The 16,819-nt window shown below is 39.0% G+C and overlaps 1 protein-coding gene across 1 annotated transcript in view; it reads right to left on the minus strand.

The window, feature by feature from the left end:
* Positions 1-10,735, minus strand: part of col18a1a (collagen type XVIII alpha 1 chain a) — a 65,540-nt gene extending 54,805 nt beyond the window's left edge. Inside the window, exons 1-2 of the mRNA XM_079464360.1 lie at positions 10,599-10,735; positions 10,450-10,511 (exon numbers count right to left, since the gene is read on the minus strand). Of these exons, the coding sequence (XP_079320486.1) occupies positions 10,450-10,511; positions 10,599-10,609 (73 nt within the window). The 5' untranslated portion in view covers positions 10,610-10,735. The remainder of the gene's footprint in view (positions 1-10,449; positions 10,512-10,598) is intronic.
* Between the last annotated feature and the right edge of the window lie 6,084 nt (positions 10,736-16,819).

The raw sequence follows: 16,819 nt of genomic DNA on the forward strand, positions 1-16,819 counted from the left end.
CTTCTATCCAAAATGAATTATACATAATAGAGCATTTAACATTTATTTTCTACTATATAAAAAAAACTAAACCTAGAGCAGTTTCCTCTAAAGGACTCGGTGGCAACAATTCACAAGCTTGAACAGGACAGAGCAATACCTGTTAAACCCTCTGACCTATAAAATATGGGATCTGCTCCTATTTCTTGATCTCTAGAGATTCAAATAAAGCAACACCATCAGTACCAATTCATATTCCTGTAAGACGTCATATCTAATGAAACGGGGGCCCGGAGCTTCACCTTTCCATAGGCATCCACTTACACGCGAACCAGACGTCTAACATTCCTGGCATTCCCCTGTCAATCAGGGAGTGAAACCGATTTGACTTTTATCACCACAACATTGTAATGATAGAGCCAAAGATTAAAAACCTCTGGGGGTATATCACAAAGCATTTACCTTTTTACACTTCTGTGGCAACCTAGTGAGACAAAGACCTGCAACAGGTTCATATGATCTATACAACAAAGAGAGTATAAATCAAGTTCAATTATAGAATCGCTAAGCTCTCTCTACAAGTGAAATAAAATATATTGCAAATGTTTTCCAGACCGCAGACTTTATGTTTGGTATCGCTCTGTCAACAGCGTTACGGCAGTAATGTGTCTTGTCTTTAATGTCATGCCATTCTGATTTACGACGGAAACAACAGCGAGACTTAAAAGATAAAGAAAGCAGCCTACTGCGCAATATAACATTTTCTTGCAACGTAAACATCTTTACCCCAGAGAAAGTGGGATGCATATAACATACAAAACAGGAATTTTCTCAAGATAAAGCAAACGCTGGTTCTATAATCATGATTCGGTGTTGTTTAATCTTCCCACCTTTGGTGTGAGTGAAGTTTGACTCTCATCGTGTGGCTAGCACTACTTTCAGGGTCCCAAAGCCAAGGCCGGAGAACTGTGTAATGACACGCTTCTGGTTAAAGGCCCATCATGAAACTGCCTCAGTTGTTTACTTTAAGCCATAATTTGGAGATTGAAGAAGTTTACGGTCTTCAAATGACTAGTTGAAAGATATGTTAGTAAAGACACAAAACAAAATAAAGCTTTTAAGCCCTGGCTGTCTGTAATTATCATTTCCACTGATCAAACTGAGAGTTTAGAGGCTTTTAACCTCGTATAAGAACCTGTCTGTTTAATGTAGAAAAGATCCCACTGCTTACAAACTCATTTCTCTTGAAAGCTCTCACAGTATGTGGTTCCCAAACTGTCATTTGGGGAAGGTCGCTCTTGCGGTGCATTGCAACAGTTTATTCCTATGACTAAAAATGTCACTTGTTCATTGGTTTATGCGTTTTCGTGCTTGGACAATGGAAGCACAACCAAGCACCACAAGTGCGGATGATGCACGCATTTTTATACTGGCCGCGCATCTGGAGTCGCGGCTCTCTGTCTTCCGCAAATAACTTACCAGAGGGAGCAAGAGGAGATGGTGAGAAAATGTCGCATCCTGCCTTTTCCACAAGTTTTAGATATCAATGGCCCCTAAACAATACACACGCATTTCTTAATTTCTTCCAAAAAGTGGTTGGGACATATCCCACCTGGCCCATCCACAAATTACGCCTATGGAAATAATATTCTGTGAAATCTTTCAAGGGTTCCTCAAAGAGGAACAACACTCATATTAACATAAACCCATTCTTTTGAATCCTACAGCTACAGTACAGCGCAAAGCTGGCATGAAACTTCTTACGCGTGGATTAAGGGACAGTCTCTGACCTTTCTGCTTGTAATGCAAGTTTAATTCGGACAAATTTTTGCTGATACAACAGAACTAGAGAGCATACACAATATCACTATACACTTACATGTAACCATAACCTACACTTCTTAAGTCAACAGGGTAATCCTGTGTAATGTGGTAACAACGTATCTAGTGGGTGACGTCTTGGCTCCAGCAACATCAGAAGCTGTGAATTCAATAAGAACCACTGAGCATGACAAAGGAGCCCTTCATCGGTCGGGCTGTGCCCGTTCCTCAATTAGTGACAGCCAGACTGAAAAGAGACCGCCGGCCACATTGTTTTCTGTCAGGCCATTTCCAAAGAGGGTCTTAGATTTCCAGCCACTCGACTCAGGATAAAAAGGCCAATGGAATGATAATCTGAGTAAAATCTCTTTGGGAACTGTGGTGACACTTGCCTCAGGAGAGAACTCATTAACTCAATGTGTTTTGTGGACCTGGTAAAAAGGATCCCAACAACAGGAGACATGAGACTCATAGCTAATGACTTGAGAGTTTAAAGTCCCATGTTAGATAAAATCATGACACCAGTCAGAGGCAGAGTACGGATTTTGCAGTCCATTGTTCACTGTATTTAGTAGTACAAACTTTCTTCTGCAGAACACAAAAGAAGATATTTTGAAGAACGTTGGTAACCTAACAATTTGGCACACCATTGACTTCCATTGTATGGATACTAAAACACTACAACACTTCATAAAATATATTTTGTGCTCTACAGAGGAGTCAAATACAGGTTTTAAATGACATAAGGATGAATAAATGAGGACAGAATTTACATTTTTGGATAAACTATCCCTTTAACAACCAATAACACTTCAATGAACCATAACTACACTTCAATCCAAGTTGCTCTGGAAGATGCAAAGCAAGGGAAATGGGACATTTTTACCAAAATGTTTAAACAAAAGTCAACCGTTGACTCATCTGTGAATTGTTGTTCAGATAACTCCATAGATTTGTATAAGAATGGGCTGGCAAGACTTCCAATGCTTTTCAAATGCTCTCTAACTATCCCACAATTGGCTTAATTCCCTTTTCTTTCTGCCAATGCCTCAAAGCATGGCACACTGCCATCTGGCCTACATCATAAAAAAGAATAGAAGGGTTCTTTCACTGATTCGGCTCATAGACAGGACAGTTGTGGTCTCCATGCATGCTGAGCAAAGTGACGCTTTGGCTTTTGTGTTGATACAAGCCCATGAATTAACAAAATAGTCTCCCGGTGACAACTACTCAGAATTTTTACTTCCACCCCTGCGGTGCGTTCACGAATTAGATGCATCTCTCTAAAATGACTTAACATGCATGGAGAAACCCAACATTATCTAAATTCCCTCATGTTTTCAAATGAAGCCGCTTTCTTCCAAACCAAACCTACTTCCAAGTTAAACCCACACACACTGACTCACCACTTCTGAAATCAGAGAAGGGGAGGCAATGGTCACAGCATAATATTTGCTCTATCCCAGCATGCTTTAACAAGTCTCTGGCTGAAATGAAAAGAGCTGCTCTAGCAGGGGTAACGTAGAAGAACGATGGATGCCATTTCATGTGACCTCCTAAAGAAAAAGGTGTTGCTATTCACAATAGGGTTCCCACCTGCCTAAAAAGGGCTTTTAGAGCCTCTTAGTATTCTTTCGCTGACATTGAAGAGTGTGAATGATACAGGTCTTTCATATCTGACCCCTGTCCTCATTCCCAGAACTCTCAGGAGAGACAGGTCTGGGTAAAAAACCTCTGCAAATCTGCGTTTTGTTCTCAAGCCTTCTGCTCTTGGTGGTAATCTCTTCAGAAATGGGAACGGACGATTTTCCGCCTTGGGCTGAGAGTTTTACACGAGGTGAAATAAGATAACTATCTGAGACTCTGCTGTTACTCACCCTCTTGTCATTTCAAACCTGTATGACTTTCTAAACACAAGAGAAGAAATTTTGAAGAATGTTGGTAACCGAACGACGGCAGTACCCATTTACTTGCATTGGTTTTGTATCTATACAAATGAAGTAAATTGGTGCCGCAGTTGTTCTTCAAAATATCTTCTTTTGTGTTCTTAAAAAAAAGAAAGTCATAAAGAATTGAATTAGGCTTGTTGCGATAGTCAGTGTCACCGGTGATAGATGGTGTCCACCCACCCACCGATTACATCACTTGTCGACCGCGGCACCGACCCCCCGCCGTTATTTTGCATTTTTATAGTAATAAATCCCTTAGTTTAGTCACAGACCAAACTACAGTGGCGTGGCTGCTGCATTCAGCGTCAGCAGAACAAGTGTCGCGGCAAAGATATTAGCAGCACGAGTTAGATTTTGTTCATCATCTGAGGAGAGTGAAGTGCTGACTGACAAGATGATGTCGGAGGCTTTTCTGGTACAGAACATGTAGTAGAATATGTAAGCATGGTTGTCAGTGTGCCGGTTAAGGATACATTTTCTTTTGTTCTGATTTTCAAAAACTGGTGCTTTGCCATTTATTGAACATAAAAGTTATTTTATTATTATTATTAATTATTACTTTTTTAATATTATAAACTTATTAATTTAACAAACATTTTGTTGTTTCGCATTCTCTTCTTATTCGATTCTTATTTATTTTACTTATTGCACAACGTGTGCCGTGATTACTTGTTTTGTTATTATAGTCAACTTATCTAACGTAAATGTTTTTTATTTTCGTTTCTTATTAAAACTGAAAGTAAAATGGGTAATGTGCAGGGCCGTTTCGACAACCCCACAGCAATCCCCTACCCCCGGTGTCACCCGTACAACCGGTGTTTTTACATCTCCAGTGGGAAAAATTCCATCACCCTAATTTGAATTGACAAGAGGGTGAGTAAATGGTGACAGAATATTAATTTTTGAACGAACTATCCCTTTAAGGGAAAATTCTGGAGCAACTAAAGTTATCGGTTCCCCAGCCTTTGCCCTAATAATCTTGTGTGGTGTACAGTGGTGGTCATTCAAATTTCATTTTCATTCATGAGAGTAAAAGGAGCCGGTTTGAATTTCGTGGGATGTAGTATCTGGTTTCACGCAGCCCTGCGTTCAGCAGACATGTGAACATTTCTTAAGCTGATGGGAAGATAAAGTGCCAGGTAAGGGGATAATACCCCTCAAACAGGGGCCAAAGAGCACTTTGTACCTGACATATCTACACTGTCCATTGGAAGTAAGATCATAAGAAAGTCACAAGACACCACAGATCTATGGTTGACCACCACACACACATTTCAGACTCAATGTTCTTAGTCATGGTATTATTTGGATGTAAACTGGTGTAAAAGAGAAAAAAGTGTATTTTACTGTTAAAGTATTTTGTTTATTATAAAATTGGTAGTAAGGTACTGCTAATGTTGCTGGCTTCTGTGTGAAATTGCTTCAGGTTTTCTAGTAAATCATTAAATGTAAATGTTAAACTAAAAACTTAATCTAGAAGACGCTGGTATAAACTCACAACTGTTCTACATTTCCCCCTTTGGATCGGTTATGATCTACAGTACTGCATCTAACACCACCTTTTCAAATCTAGACAATAGCAAAATGTTGTGCTGGTCATCCTTTACATCACTTTCTTACATGTTGATAAATTGTTGATAAAGTTGATAAATTGATAAGACACCTCCCCAAGTCCCCATGAAATGATAATCTATTCCATCCAATTTAGATCAACTGAACACCAATGGAAACAGAGAGTAACAAAGGTTACATGCAGTTGTCCCAAAGCCCACCCTCCAAGCCCACATTTATCAACACAATCTTCCTCCAAAGCAGCTGCAAAAGCATTACACGTTCTGTAAAACCCAAATAGGAAATCAATCTATCATCTTTTTTTAAAGATTACACACCTTTTACAATAGAAGTTTACACAGCGCCTATAGCCACATAACACTGTGTCCCAAAAGTTTACTTACCCAAAAGACGCTTTTGAGCCACAGGTGCATTTTTGAGGAATTTGGGATGCTTGTAGAACGCAACGGCCTGTCATTTGTCAAATTATGCCATACAGGTAAACTACTGGCACAATTACAGGTCAAGGGAGCGAAAGGTTTAAATCTGGGCAGGAAGGACTTCGAGAGGCCACTCAGCGGGCCTTCAGCCGTGTTAATAGTAGGGTGCAGGCCGTAAAAACTATTACAAATCATTCCTTCATGACCCGAAAGCTGTAATTATGGTTTTCCTATTGGTTTTTTGGCACTAAAGTGCGAAGCTCAGTGTGAGAGCAAGAGGTTCAGACACAGAGGACAGACGCTTCATGAAAAAACATACAAACAACAGCTGCTAGCGCCTCCAGCCTCGCCCTCAAAAGGAAGCGAACATGCTACGGCAAATTCGGATCAAAGCAACATTAAAAAGATCTCTAGGGGTATGAGCCGGCAAAAAATGTATAATTCAATTGTGGTTTTAAAAAATGCTTTGTTGATCACTATTTCACCACCTGGAATAGACACAATTGTCTGGGGAAAATATCATTTGGTTAGAGCCATGTTTATGGCACTGGACCAAAATGACAGACCTTTCAGCTCGGACCTCCTGAATAACCACAGCGCACACCTGCTTTTATTGAGAGGACACAAATGCAACACTAGAACAGCTGATAGCTCATTGTGGCGAGCAAACAAAGAGCCTGCATTTAACTTTGTGGCCCAATAAAGAAACCAGCTAAGTTGACCCATAAGAGGAAATCGTGGCTTTATCTGTACAGCGTGTGTGTGTATGTGAATGATTCCTAAACCTAAAAACTGTACAAATGACAAACATTAATTTGTACCATATGGCCTCATTCCTGTCGCTGAGATCCATTTCAGCACGATTACTGCGAATGGCTTACGAAACTCATTGTTGATCGCAGATGTGTCGCAGTGAACTCCCCCACCCTTAGCTGGTATGTCTTACAGTATATCTAATGCATACATACGGCGAAAATCTGTGAAACTTATATATTAACTAAGCCAATTATTCTATGAATATTGAATACTCTACTTAATATTGAATATTAAATGAATGATGGTAACTATCACTTGCTGGCCCAATCTTTTACAATGAAAAATCTTTACCCAATGACCTTTCACCCAGAGTAAAATGAGAATGTCAGCTATTCAACAAACTCCCGGTTGTTCCAACCAATCAAATTCCAGGATGTATGTTACACATCATACTTACATAGGTTTCAAAATATGTGAGGAAAAAAGAGCCATAGGCGACAAACACACCTACAGCCTGAACTTTCAACCTTCGGAGGTGGTTTATGTGTTTCGTGTTACGCTGTAAAATACGCCCTATTGCACACACAAATAGAGAAAGTGGTGGGTTGCTGGGTCAGACTGATTTCCTATAAAATCTCAATGACTGATTTTTAGAACAATGTTGTTTACTTTAGTTCGATAAACAGTTTTGGTTTTGTGTTGAGTTGCTACTTAGCCTCAGATGTGGGGACCATAAACAATTCTTATTTGAAGCACTAGCCATGATCAGAGCCAATGTTGTCAACATAGTTATCACACAATGTGCTAATATTTAGCAAGATGTATGCAAATACATAGGAGTCATTTAATAGTTTGACAGCACAGTGACCCACGTGACCACACGGTGGCAAGATCGAGTGTCGTAACTCTCACATTCAACGGCTCTGGCCATGACGAAACACATCTTTCTTTTATCGAAATGTTAAGAGTGGAGAAGTCTTCTCCGTGACAACTTCTAATGGAAAATCACAGCAATAACATTAACTGTGGCCACAATGCCTTAGTTTTAATGACAAACCAGCATTCATTTAGCTGATGAAGAACTTGTGAGGTGCACAAACACACATTCTCTACCTCCCTCCCTCCCTGACTCCCTCAGACACACAAACCTCAGCCATCTCTTGATCCCAGGGGCTCCCGTTCTCATAACGTGGGTTAAATACTGCCCATTTAGCTCACAGAGTAATGCGGTCTCCACTGCTCCCCTTGAAAAGAAGAGGTGGGATAAAGAAAAATCCAATTCACATCTCAGCACAAACACTTCACAGACAGAGAACCTGGCCCTTAGTAAAGCCTGAGAGGATTCGTTCTTTGGGGGGTCTGTTTATTGACTGGAAAATCCATGGATTACTGAAAGCGCAAACTGCTGAGCCAGGACAAAGCCTTGACAACTGTCACCTTTTTTCAATAAAGTTTATCCAAAATTTTGTCATCACATAGTTTCCCTAATTTTGTTCTAACTATTTAATGTAACGATTTAAACTATCCATTGAATACCATTCTAACCATAGTAGAAAACCCCAAAAAGTCAAGAAAAGAAAAACAATCTGTCCATTTCCAAAACTTGAGTCTAGTCTATACGACTGTTGCACTATATTTCAAGTCTTTACAAGCCATGAAAGCACACCATAAAGAACCAGACAATAAAACGTGAATGCATAAAGCTATCCAGTATAAAGATGCATTTTATCAAGTTAATCATTGGTTCTTATACATCACAGATGGGGTGGTACATTCAAAAATATATACAAAACTGTGAGTAAATAATGACAAATGTTTGTGTTTTTAAATTAACTATACCTCCACCGCCACTGAGAAAAACTGACCAGGCTTCCCTTTCCTCAAACTTAACCTAGATCACATATTTAACAAGAAAATAAAAATGTAAAGACTTCGGAACGCTCTAATGATTCAATTTGATACGTTTTAAAAATATTATCACAGACCATGATGGTGCCTGCAGGAGATTCAGTAACATGTTTAGGCAGTTGACATAAATTTACCGTAGCATCAACTCTTCCATTTCAAGTTGTCGTGTCACATCATGTTTAATCCACCCTTTTCTAGCCTCACCAAAAAAATCCCCAACAAAGCAATTATTTTAAAGTAGAAATACATATGATTGTGAGATCATTGACTCAAAAAGAAACATTAGATATGGGTCGCAAATAGTAACACAAAACAGGTTACAAAGATTTAAATAAATGAAAAGCCTACAAGCAGATGGTTGGAGATGTCATAAATTTCAAGACACAGAAGCACATCAGCAAGCTTTACGCCATGTTATTTTATCAACACCACCTCTAAAGTTACTCGAACACACGATTGATAATCTGATACCCTCTTGTCTTGTAACTTGGTCTCGCTCAGTCACTAACCAGAGAACAGGTCATGGAGGTTGTTGTGGTCTCCAGGTATCCCTGAGCACGGAGAAAGCTTTGTTTTGGGTAAAAGCGTATTGTTACTTGCAACCACAGAGCTCTCAACAGGACTTTCCTGCCTCCTATGGTGCAGGCATCCATATACAGCAGGTGGGAACTCTTGTTTGCTGTGATTTTTTTATGCAGAATTTCACTCAGCGATTAAATATCCTTGCGGGGTGTCCTCTTACAGCTGTTCCCTCCCTGCCTGCTGCACAGCCTCGAGCCAAGATGAGTCAAAGAGCGACAAATTTAAGAAAAGTCCTGCATGCTTCAGCAAAGTAATCTGCATTCCCAACACAATGTCGGCCTCTTCTACAGAAAGTGTGAAACTGATTTGCGATTATTTAAATCTGTAATAATCCTTGAGTACAGAAAGCTTTCAATAACTAAAGATTTAATGTATACAGCAGCCTAAATAAGACAACGGCGGTGACAAGTTGATGACAAGGACTCTGCGATACAATAGCGCTATAAAACCATCAAACAGACATTGTTATGGGCAACCACTCGACACTTGATCTTCTCCTAAGCCTTCCTTTCAAAACTAATGGCACATTGAGAATTTACTGCTTCGTCTATCTTTGTATAAATCTTCAAATCTACCCGGGGAAACAAACAGTACCTGCGAGGTACGAGAGATCAGAAAGGTGAGTCGTAACATCATCAGCTGAACGAATGAGGAATTAGCTATAGGGCTGAAATCACTAATAAATATGATCAGCTTCCTCCTGGGGTCGTAAATGTAAAATGTTTTATGGGAGAAAAAAACATTTGAGGTAAGCAAGTCAAATTTCACATCTGGTGGGCAGATTAACTCATACACCCACGTGCCGTAATGCAAGTCTGTGCTTTAAACCTCTTATAATGTGATAACAGCAACGGCGATCACCGTCGATCAAATATTTATGAAAAGGTTCTCAGTTTCCCATTTCTCTTGGTTTCAGATCGGCCTACATGACAGCTGCACAAAACGTTCCTTCATTAAATGCAGGTACAGTCACAGCTGAATGATACGCATAGGACACCAGTTGCATGTCATGGTAGACAAAACCCAAAGACCACAACCTCTGCTTTGGCTCTAAAACCCCAGAGAAACATAGACATTTGTGTTTTATATCCCTAAAATAAAAAGAACATAAGAAAGCAACTTACTTTATTATATTCTAAATGACACCCGGACTCTTGTTAGCTTTCAATGAATACAATCTGATATCTAATCTTTTAGAACACCTCTATCCTAGCTATTTCCTATACTTCTTAAAGTTGCTTTTTTTACCCAAATGCTGTCTGCATCCCAACAGAATAAAGCATCACTTACATATGGACGCAGTTGTCTTTAAAGCTTTTAAAGGGCGAGTTTCAACGCCGCATCACGATATCTTTGACCAAACGCGATGCTCCGCAACAGATAATACACTTTATAAGTTACATCTCGATTTCCAAACAACCCTGCAATTGGTCCAGCTCACATCCCAGATGTCGTTCACTCACCTCTCCTCTGCGATGCGGCCGGAGACAGCGCGATGAACATGCAACAGAGTAGCGCGAGACACCTGCAACGATGACCCATATCAGACGTTCATTTTAATCATTTACACTCCAAAAAGAACTCTCTAAAAGTGCATGGTTTTAACTTATACCTTTTTGCCATTTCAGTTGGAAAAACTGAACCGTTACGATAGCTACATGAGACCCTGGTTGGAAGTTAGATAAAAGTTCGCCCCGCTTCTTTAGATTCAGAAGTGCCCCGGCGCCGGTGCAACAGCTGATGAGAGTGAACCGAGAGCGGATCGGATGAAGCGAGAGAGAGCCGAGCGGCAGCGCTCAATCAAGAAATCCCCCGGGTCCTAAAGCCACACCAGCATCCTTCAACGCCCACAGACATAATAGCTGTTTTATTTGTTATGATGTCTAAGATTTTGATTTATTAAATATAGTATTTGGTGAATAAATTGAGTTGTTTTGTATTTATTATGTCTATGATTAGGTCTTAACTTAAGGATGACACAAGCTTAGCTTTGTATACTGTGCTAGGCTTTAATGGACTAGTTTTGATGCACTTATGTATTTTGTTGTTATAATTGCTTCCGATGTTTCTTCATCTGTAAGTTGCTTCGGATAAAAGCGTCTGCTAAATGACTAAATGTAAATATGCCATACTGCAAATATTGTATAAAAACATTAAATTTTATTTACAATTAGTCATTAAGCAGACGCTTTTATCCAAAGCGACTTACAAAGAGTTCAGGGAGCTAAGCGATATGTCATACAAAGAGCGATAGTACGATAGGTGCTAATACAAAGTTACTAGTTTCAACAAAAGCTAGACCTGTTGAGAGAAGAGGGTTAGTGTACGTTTTTTTTCAGTTGTCTGACAAGTATTATTTACGCTATAAAAGGTATCATGAAGAAACGAATCATAGAATTTAAATAAAGTCCTTGGCAATATACTACCATGATATAACAATTATTGCACAAAACTACAAATATTCATCGCATTTTACGTTGTAAAATATGATTATATGGCAAAACCCCAGAACGTGACTGAAGTATCGCTTGCTGGATTCTGCATCTTGAAGGTCTTGTAGGAAGGTTTGCGCAGTTTAAACTACAACGACCACACTCTGCAATGCTCAGTGGTGCCCCAGAAAATTTTAATAGGGGTGGCCACTAGGAGGCTACAGCTAAATTTTGGGGTGGCACCAAAAACAAACAAAACATTCAGTGTAATGTGTGTTATACTTGTTTACGTATGTTTCTGGTTAATGTAACAATATGATTTTAAAGTAACCTTTTTTGGTAAAACATTTGTCGCGTGTTAATATGTAGCCGTTGGCAGATCGTTTGTAGCCTCTTGTTACAGCAGCTGGAATGTAACTAATACAGTAGACTACTGTATGGCATGCATACCCGTTAACTTTTGTCGTCTCTCCAAAAAGTGAAGAATAGATGCTCTCCAGAGTCTATAGGAGAGGGGGAGGGGCAGTGAAACAGCTACTCTGTTTTTTTGTGGCTGCAGCGATGGTGTCGCATTTTATTTCACTTCACAAACTATTGTGAATTACATTATGTATTCAATTTAATAATACTGCAAAATCACACTGGGGTGGCCATGGGGTGGCCAGAATTTATACAGTGGTAGACCGTGCCCACCCCTTGGGGGCGCCCCTGGCGATGCGTGGATTTGAGTGTTAAAATAAGTCCTCGTTTTAAATTATAAAATGGATTGACAAACGCACAGTGTTTCTGTTTTGACACATATCTTTGAAATGGTAAGTTGGGTCGCACTCGCTCCTTCTCGCCGGATAATTCGGTCTGTGCCACCTGCACCAAAACGAGTGTTTTAACAGGCTGTCCTAGAGAGTTCAGGTACATTTTCAACATTTTGGTATATTTACTTGTTTCTGCATTTGTTTCAGAGAGCTCCCTCGGAATACATTTAGAGCTAATGCCCTTCACAAGTAGCGTTGGCCGTCCTGCGCAAGCGTAAAGACATGCAAACTCGACGAGCCTTCACCTCACAGTGATCCACCTAACGTTAACGTTATTTCTTTCTTTGTTCCGTGTGCTTGTTTTGTTATCAACTGGTGTGTTTATTTTATGCCAGCTATATGTTTTTTTGGATTAACACCTATCGTACTAATGCTCTTTTATGGCATATCGCTCATTGCTTCCTGAACTCTTTGTAAGTCGCTTTGGATAAAAGCGTCTGCTAAATGACTAAATGTCAAGCATTTTAATTGTTTGTATGTTATCAGAAAGACTCTTTTAATGAAATTGCTGAAATACTTTATTAAACAACGGATTTAATTACCGTAATTAACTTGCACACATTTCTGCAATTTGCTAACCTGTCTGTGTAGTTTTGAATAAAAGCGTCTTATGGCGCAATCATAGATGTTATGTTAAATACCATTTCCAGACAGTTTTGCTAAGTTGCTGAAGAGCCGATCAGACACCTGAGAAAGCAGTTTAACAAATAATCACCTTTATGTGGTTTGTATTGAAATAGGGAGACCCAAGCAAAAGAAACAAATCTGATTCTGGGAACAATACAGTGTGTGTACACAAGCTTTATGTTTTGTTCATTGACCTCTCCTTTGCTTCCACCCCTAATTTGTCTTCCAGATGAACTTGTCACCGGTGCTCTTGAGAAAAGCATGACCTGAAGTGCAGATTCAACTTGAGGTTGTTTGACATGGTGTGCTTGTGCAATACAAGGGATAAGGTGAAGTTCATTGTAAGCAGTGCTCCTTACACATAAAGTTGATTGCTGTACAAATATGTCTGTCAAATACGTCTGTTACACTCATTAAATCCGGATCCAGATAAGACGCGTCCAACGGGTGCAAGATGTGAAAATTCTTCAGATTCTTACCAAACCATGACATTTTGGGCAAACATTTCCACATAGATTTTAAACAATGGCCTTTAAGTTATCACGAAATATTTCCGGTTTATGTTTAAGCCATGGGACATTCTTTAGAGCAAGTGCAAGGTTAAATGCATACTGTTGTGCGATCAGATCTATGCACCGATCAGAATCAGTTCAACCTTTGTTTCCTCTGTTAGGTCAACTTTCTTGGGAAAAATAGGATACTAGGAGGATACACCTATGATGAGTATTCACTGGTATGCATTTATTATCAGGCAGTCTCCAGCATGTTCTCATTGTAATCATTCAACTCCACAGGTAATCTCACACTGAGGAGAAGCAGGTGAGATCTGCTGAGGAGTGTGATGCTGGTGAGTTCAGTCGCTGCATCTGGAGCCAATGCTGTGATCAGCAGGTTTTGGGCTGCTGTTGAAACACGTACTCAGCCCTGATCAGACCTGCATCAGCTTTGCATTCTTATAAAAACAAAGAATGCATGAAGAGCATGGCACAGAATACTGTATACACACGCTTCATATTCGTTTTTGTGTCGATAGCCTCATCCTGCACAGCAAACACCTCATCCCTTAAGATTTATTAAACATTTCAGCCTTCCGGTGCAGCTCTCAGCTCAGGTCAAATATGGTGCCCAAAGATGTTTTGAGTCAGGCATGATGGTGAGTAAATGATGAAACATGTTTCATTTCGGAGTGAAGTGTTCTTTCTAAAATGTAAAACAAAGACCATCTGGGTCACACAGTTTAGTGCGTCAGGAACATATTCGTCTGATTTTGGTTTTAAAAGAATACTTTAAACTTAGAAAAAATATATGAAACACAGATTTTTGGCACCAAATATAGCAGATTTGCTTCACAGATGGGAACACTAACGTAAACAATGTTGAAAGACCAAAGCATCTAGAAATGTAGTCTATTTCAAAAAATCTATTATAATCTAACCAACTGAAGTAATGCCTGATTACTCAAATTTACTGAAACAAAATTAGGCACGTAATAAAACACGTAAAGCTTTGTTCTTCGTACGTCGCTTACTTCATCCTAGAATCAAATGACAATTGTCTGGGATCATTGCACACTCACGCAGTGTTTAGAAAGACAGCATATATCGATAGAAGAACTAGTGATCAGCAATGCTGCAATTGGCTGGTTGTAGTTACGTCCTTATTTTTTACCGCTGCTTGAAGATTATGACAAATTTTAAAACCTTGTTAAAATGTCAGGAACATTTCACACGATGCGCAGACAACTTTCAATAGACATGTATTACATTTTAAAGCAGTTGTAAACTGAAGTTGTATATTTTGATAAATTAACTTTGTAATCTATACCCATTAGTGTTCACTGCATAGAATGCCGAATAAGGTGTCTGGAGGACTTTCCATTTCAATAACAACAACAAATAGCAACTTTAAATTGAATTAAGAAGTTGCAGGAGTCCACATCATCCGAAAGGCAAGCATCTGCTGAATAAGCACAGAAATGTGGTACAGAGATGAGGAAAACATGATTTTGGTTTGCTATTTTATTGCTTTTAATGTATTGTGAATTAAGCACATCCATGTATAAACTTTTTAAAGTATTTAAAGGATGGATGTATGCAAATTCAAAAGCAAAAACTTCAATACATTGACCTTGACAATATATAAATAACACAAACCTAAAAATGGAGATTTTGTTTTAAAAAGATTGGAGATTTAGAAACAATTTCAATATTGTTTACTGACCCAACATCTCTTATTGAATGTAAAAGATGACACTGATACCTGACTATTATCCATGGAAATCAAGAATGCATGTGGGCCTAAGCATGTTTGTATTTTATTTACTTAAGAATAGTAAAGAAATTGTATAACAAACTTCTTTCATTTACATAAATCTCTACAAAATATACCAAATGCCAGAACTTCTCTTTTCAAACATTTTTGCTTAAATAAGGCAAAAATACTGATAGATGTCACCATTCAAAAAAATTGTGGCTACAGTGGGCTATTGCCCATCAAGGAACAAGCAAGGGATGTTCTTGGATCATTTTACTGTTTGCTCCACCTGTCAAATGACTGCCCAGATCCGAGTTGCATTCGGTTTCCGCCCGATGATTGAACTTCTGCAATTGGTCTGTCAAATTTGACCTAAAATCCTCTTACAAGAATAAAAGGGTCATGCAAAAAGTGTTCAATGCTCCTCAATTACCTCCTCCAGCTAAGCTCCAATCATTGATAATCTGAACTTGTGTTTCAAACCCTTTGAGTCTATTCTATTTGGGACCGTCAGTCAGCAAAGGCCCTTCTATTGGGAGAGGAATGTGTCTGGTCTAGTTGTTGAAGTTTTCTTCTGTCAAGAGTGGATTTCATAATTTAACGGTTTGAAGGAGACTCAAATTCCATTAATGTGACATCTGAGCTGATGATTGATGCATTTATGATACTGTATTCTCAAGGAATTTGGTGCGGTGGTGCAATGGCATAGTTAGGACTTGACCCCGGACAATGAGCTACAGTATGTTGTTAGAAAGCTTCATTTTTGACTGACATCATTTTTGGCAATACATGTATTAATGTGCATGGTATTTGCAAATCTTAGCCTGGAGTAGGCTTTTAGCATGATTTTTGTACTGTGTACATTACCACTTTTAAAGGGATATACCTTTAATCCTGGCAGGGTTATTATGGTATGTAGAAAATCAGTTCTGAAGGACAATGATTCATTTTACCATTTAACTGGCATTACAGAAAAATATTTGACCGCATAATGCTGCAACTGAGCCAAATAGATCCATTTAATGTGACTCGAAGCGTTTTTATATTACTAGAAGCTTGCACGAGTCTTCAGTGTGTCTCAAACTACGGAGCTATAGGCCAGGCTTTTGGTTATTTGGGTGAGGGAATAGCTAACAATGACATGCACATGCATCTGTTATCTGATCATGGAATCAGGTTGAGGGGCCTCGTGCTCCAGGTTGGGTAGGGTGCATAGATTTGGAAGCAAATAGCCGTGTGCAAGAAGAGTTCAGACCATAGATAAGCACAAATACAGTTACTTATTGTATGACAAAAATCTATGTGAAAATACAAATTGATGTGATGTGATGGCACGCATTGTGGAAGAAAACCTTCATAGCTCAGAAGACGTAATGGAGTTCTCAGTTATGTAAATCAAGTATCACCTAGGTCTCACCTTGAAATGTATTTGGAGGCGTGAGAAGAGAATAGAAAAGAAACAGAGGAGAGAATAGAATGATCAAATCTACAAATTTACAGCATGTGCATATAACAGCATCACTTGGGAAAATTTGATAGAAAACCAAAGTTCACAACATTTTAGAAATTTCTGTAAGGCTAGAGGAGACGTTAGAATCCTGTGTCAATAATATTATCATATAATTATTCATCTTTTGCCCTTCGTGTAATTTAATTTTTGTCTTGGTCGATACAATTTAGATATAAAATGTACAATGCAATTAAACAAC

The sequence above is a fragment of the Barbatula barbatula genome (genome assembly GCF_947034865.1).
Source record: "Barbatula barbatula genome assembly, chromosome: 9".
Taxonomy (NCBI): domain Eukaryota; kingdom Metazoa; phylum Chordata; class Actinopteri; order Cypriniformes; family Nemacheilidae; genus Barbatula; species Barbatula barbatula.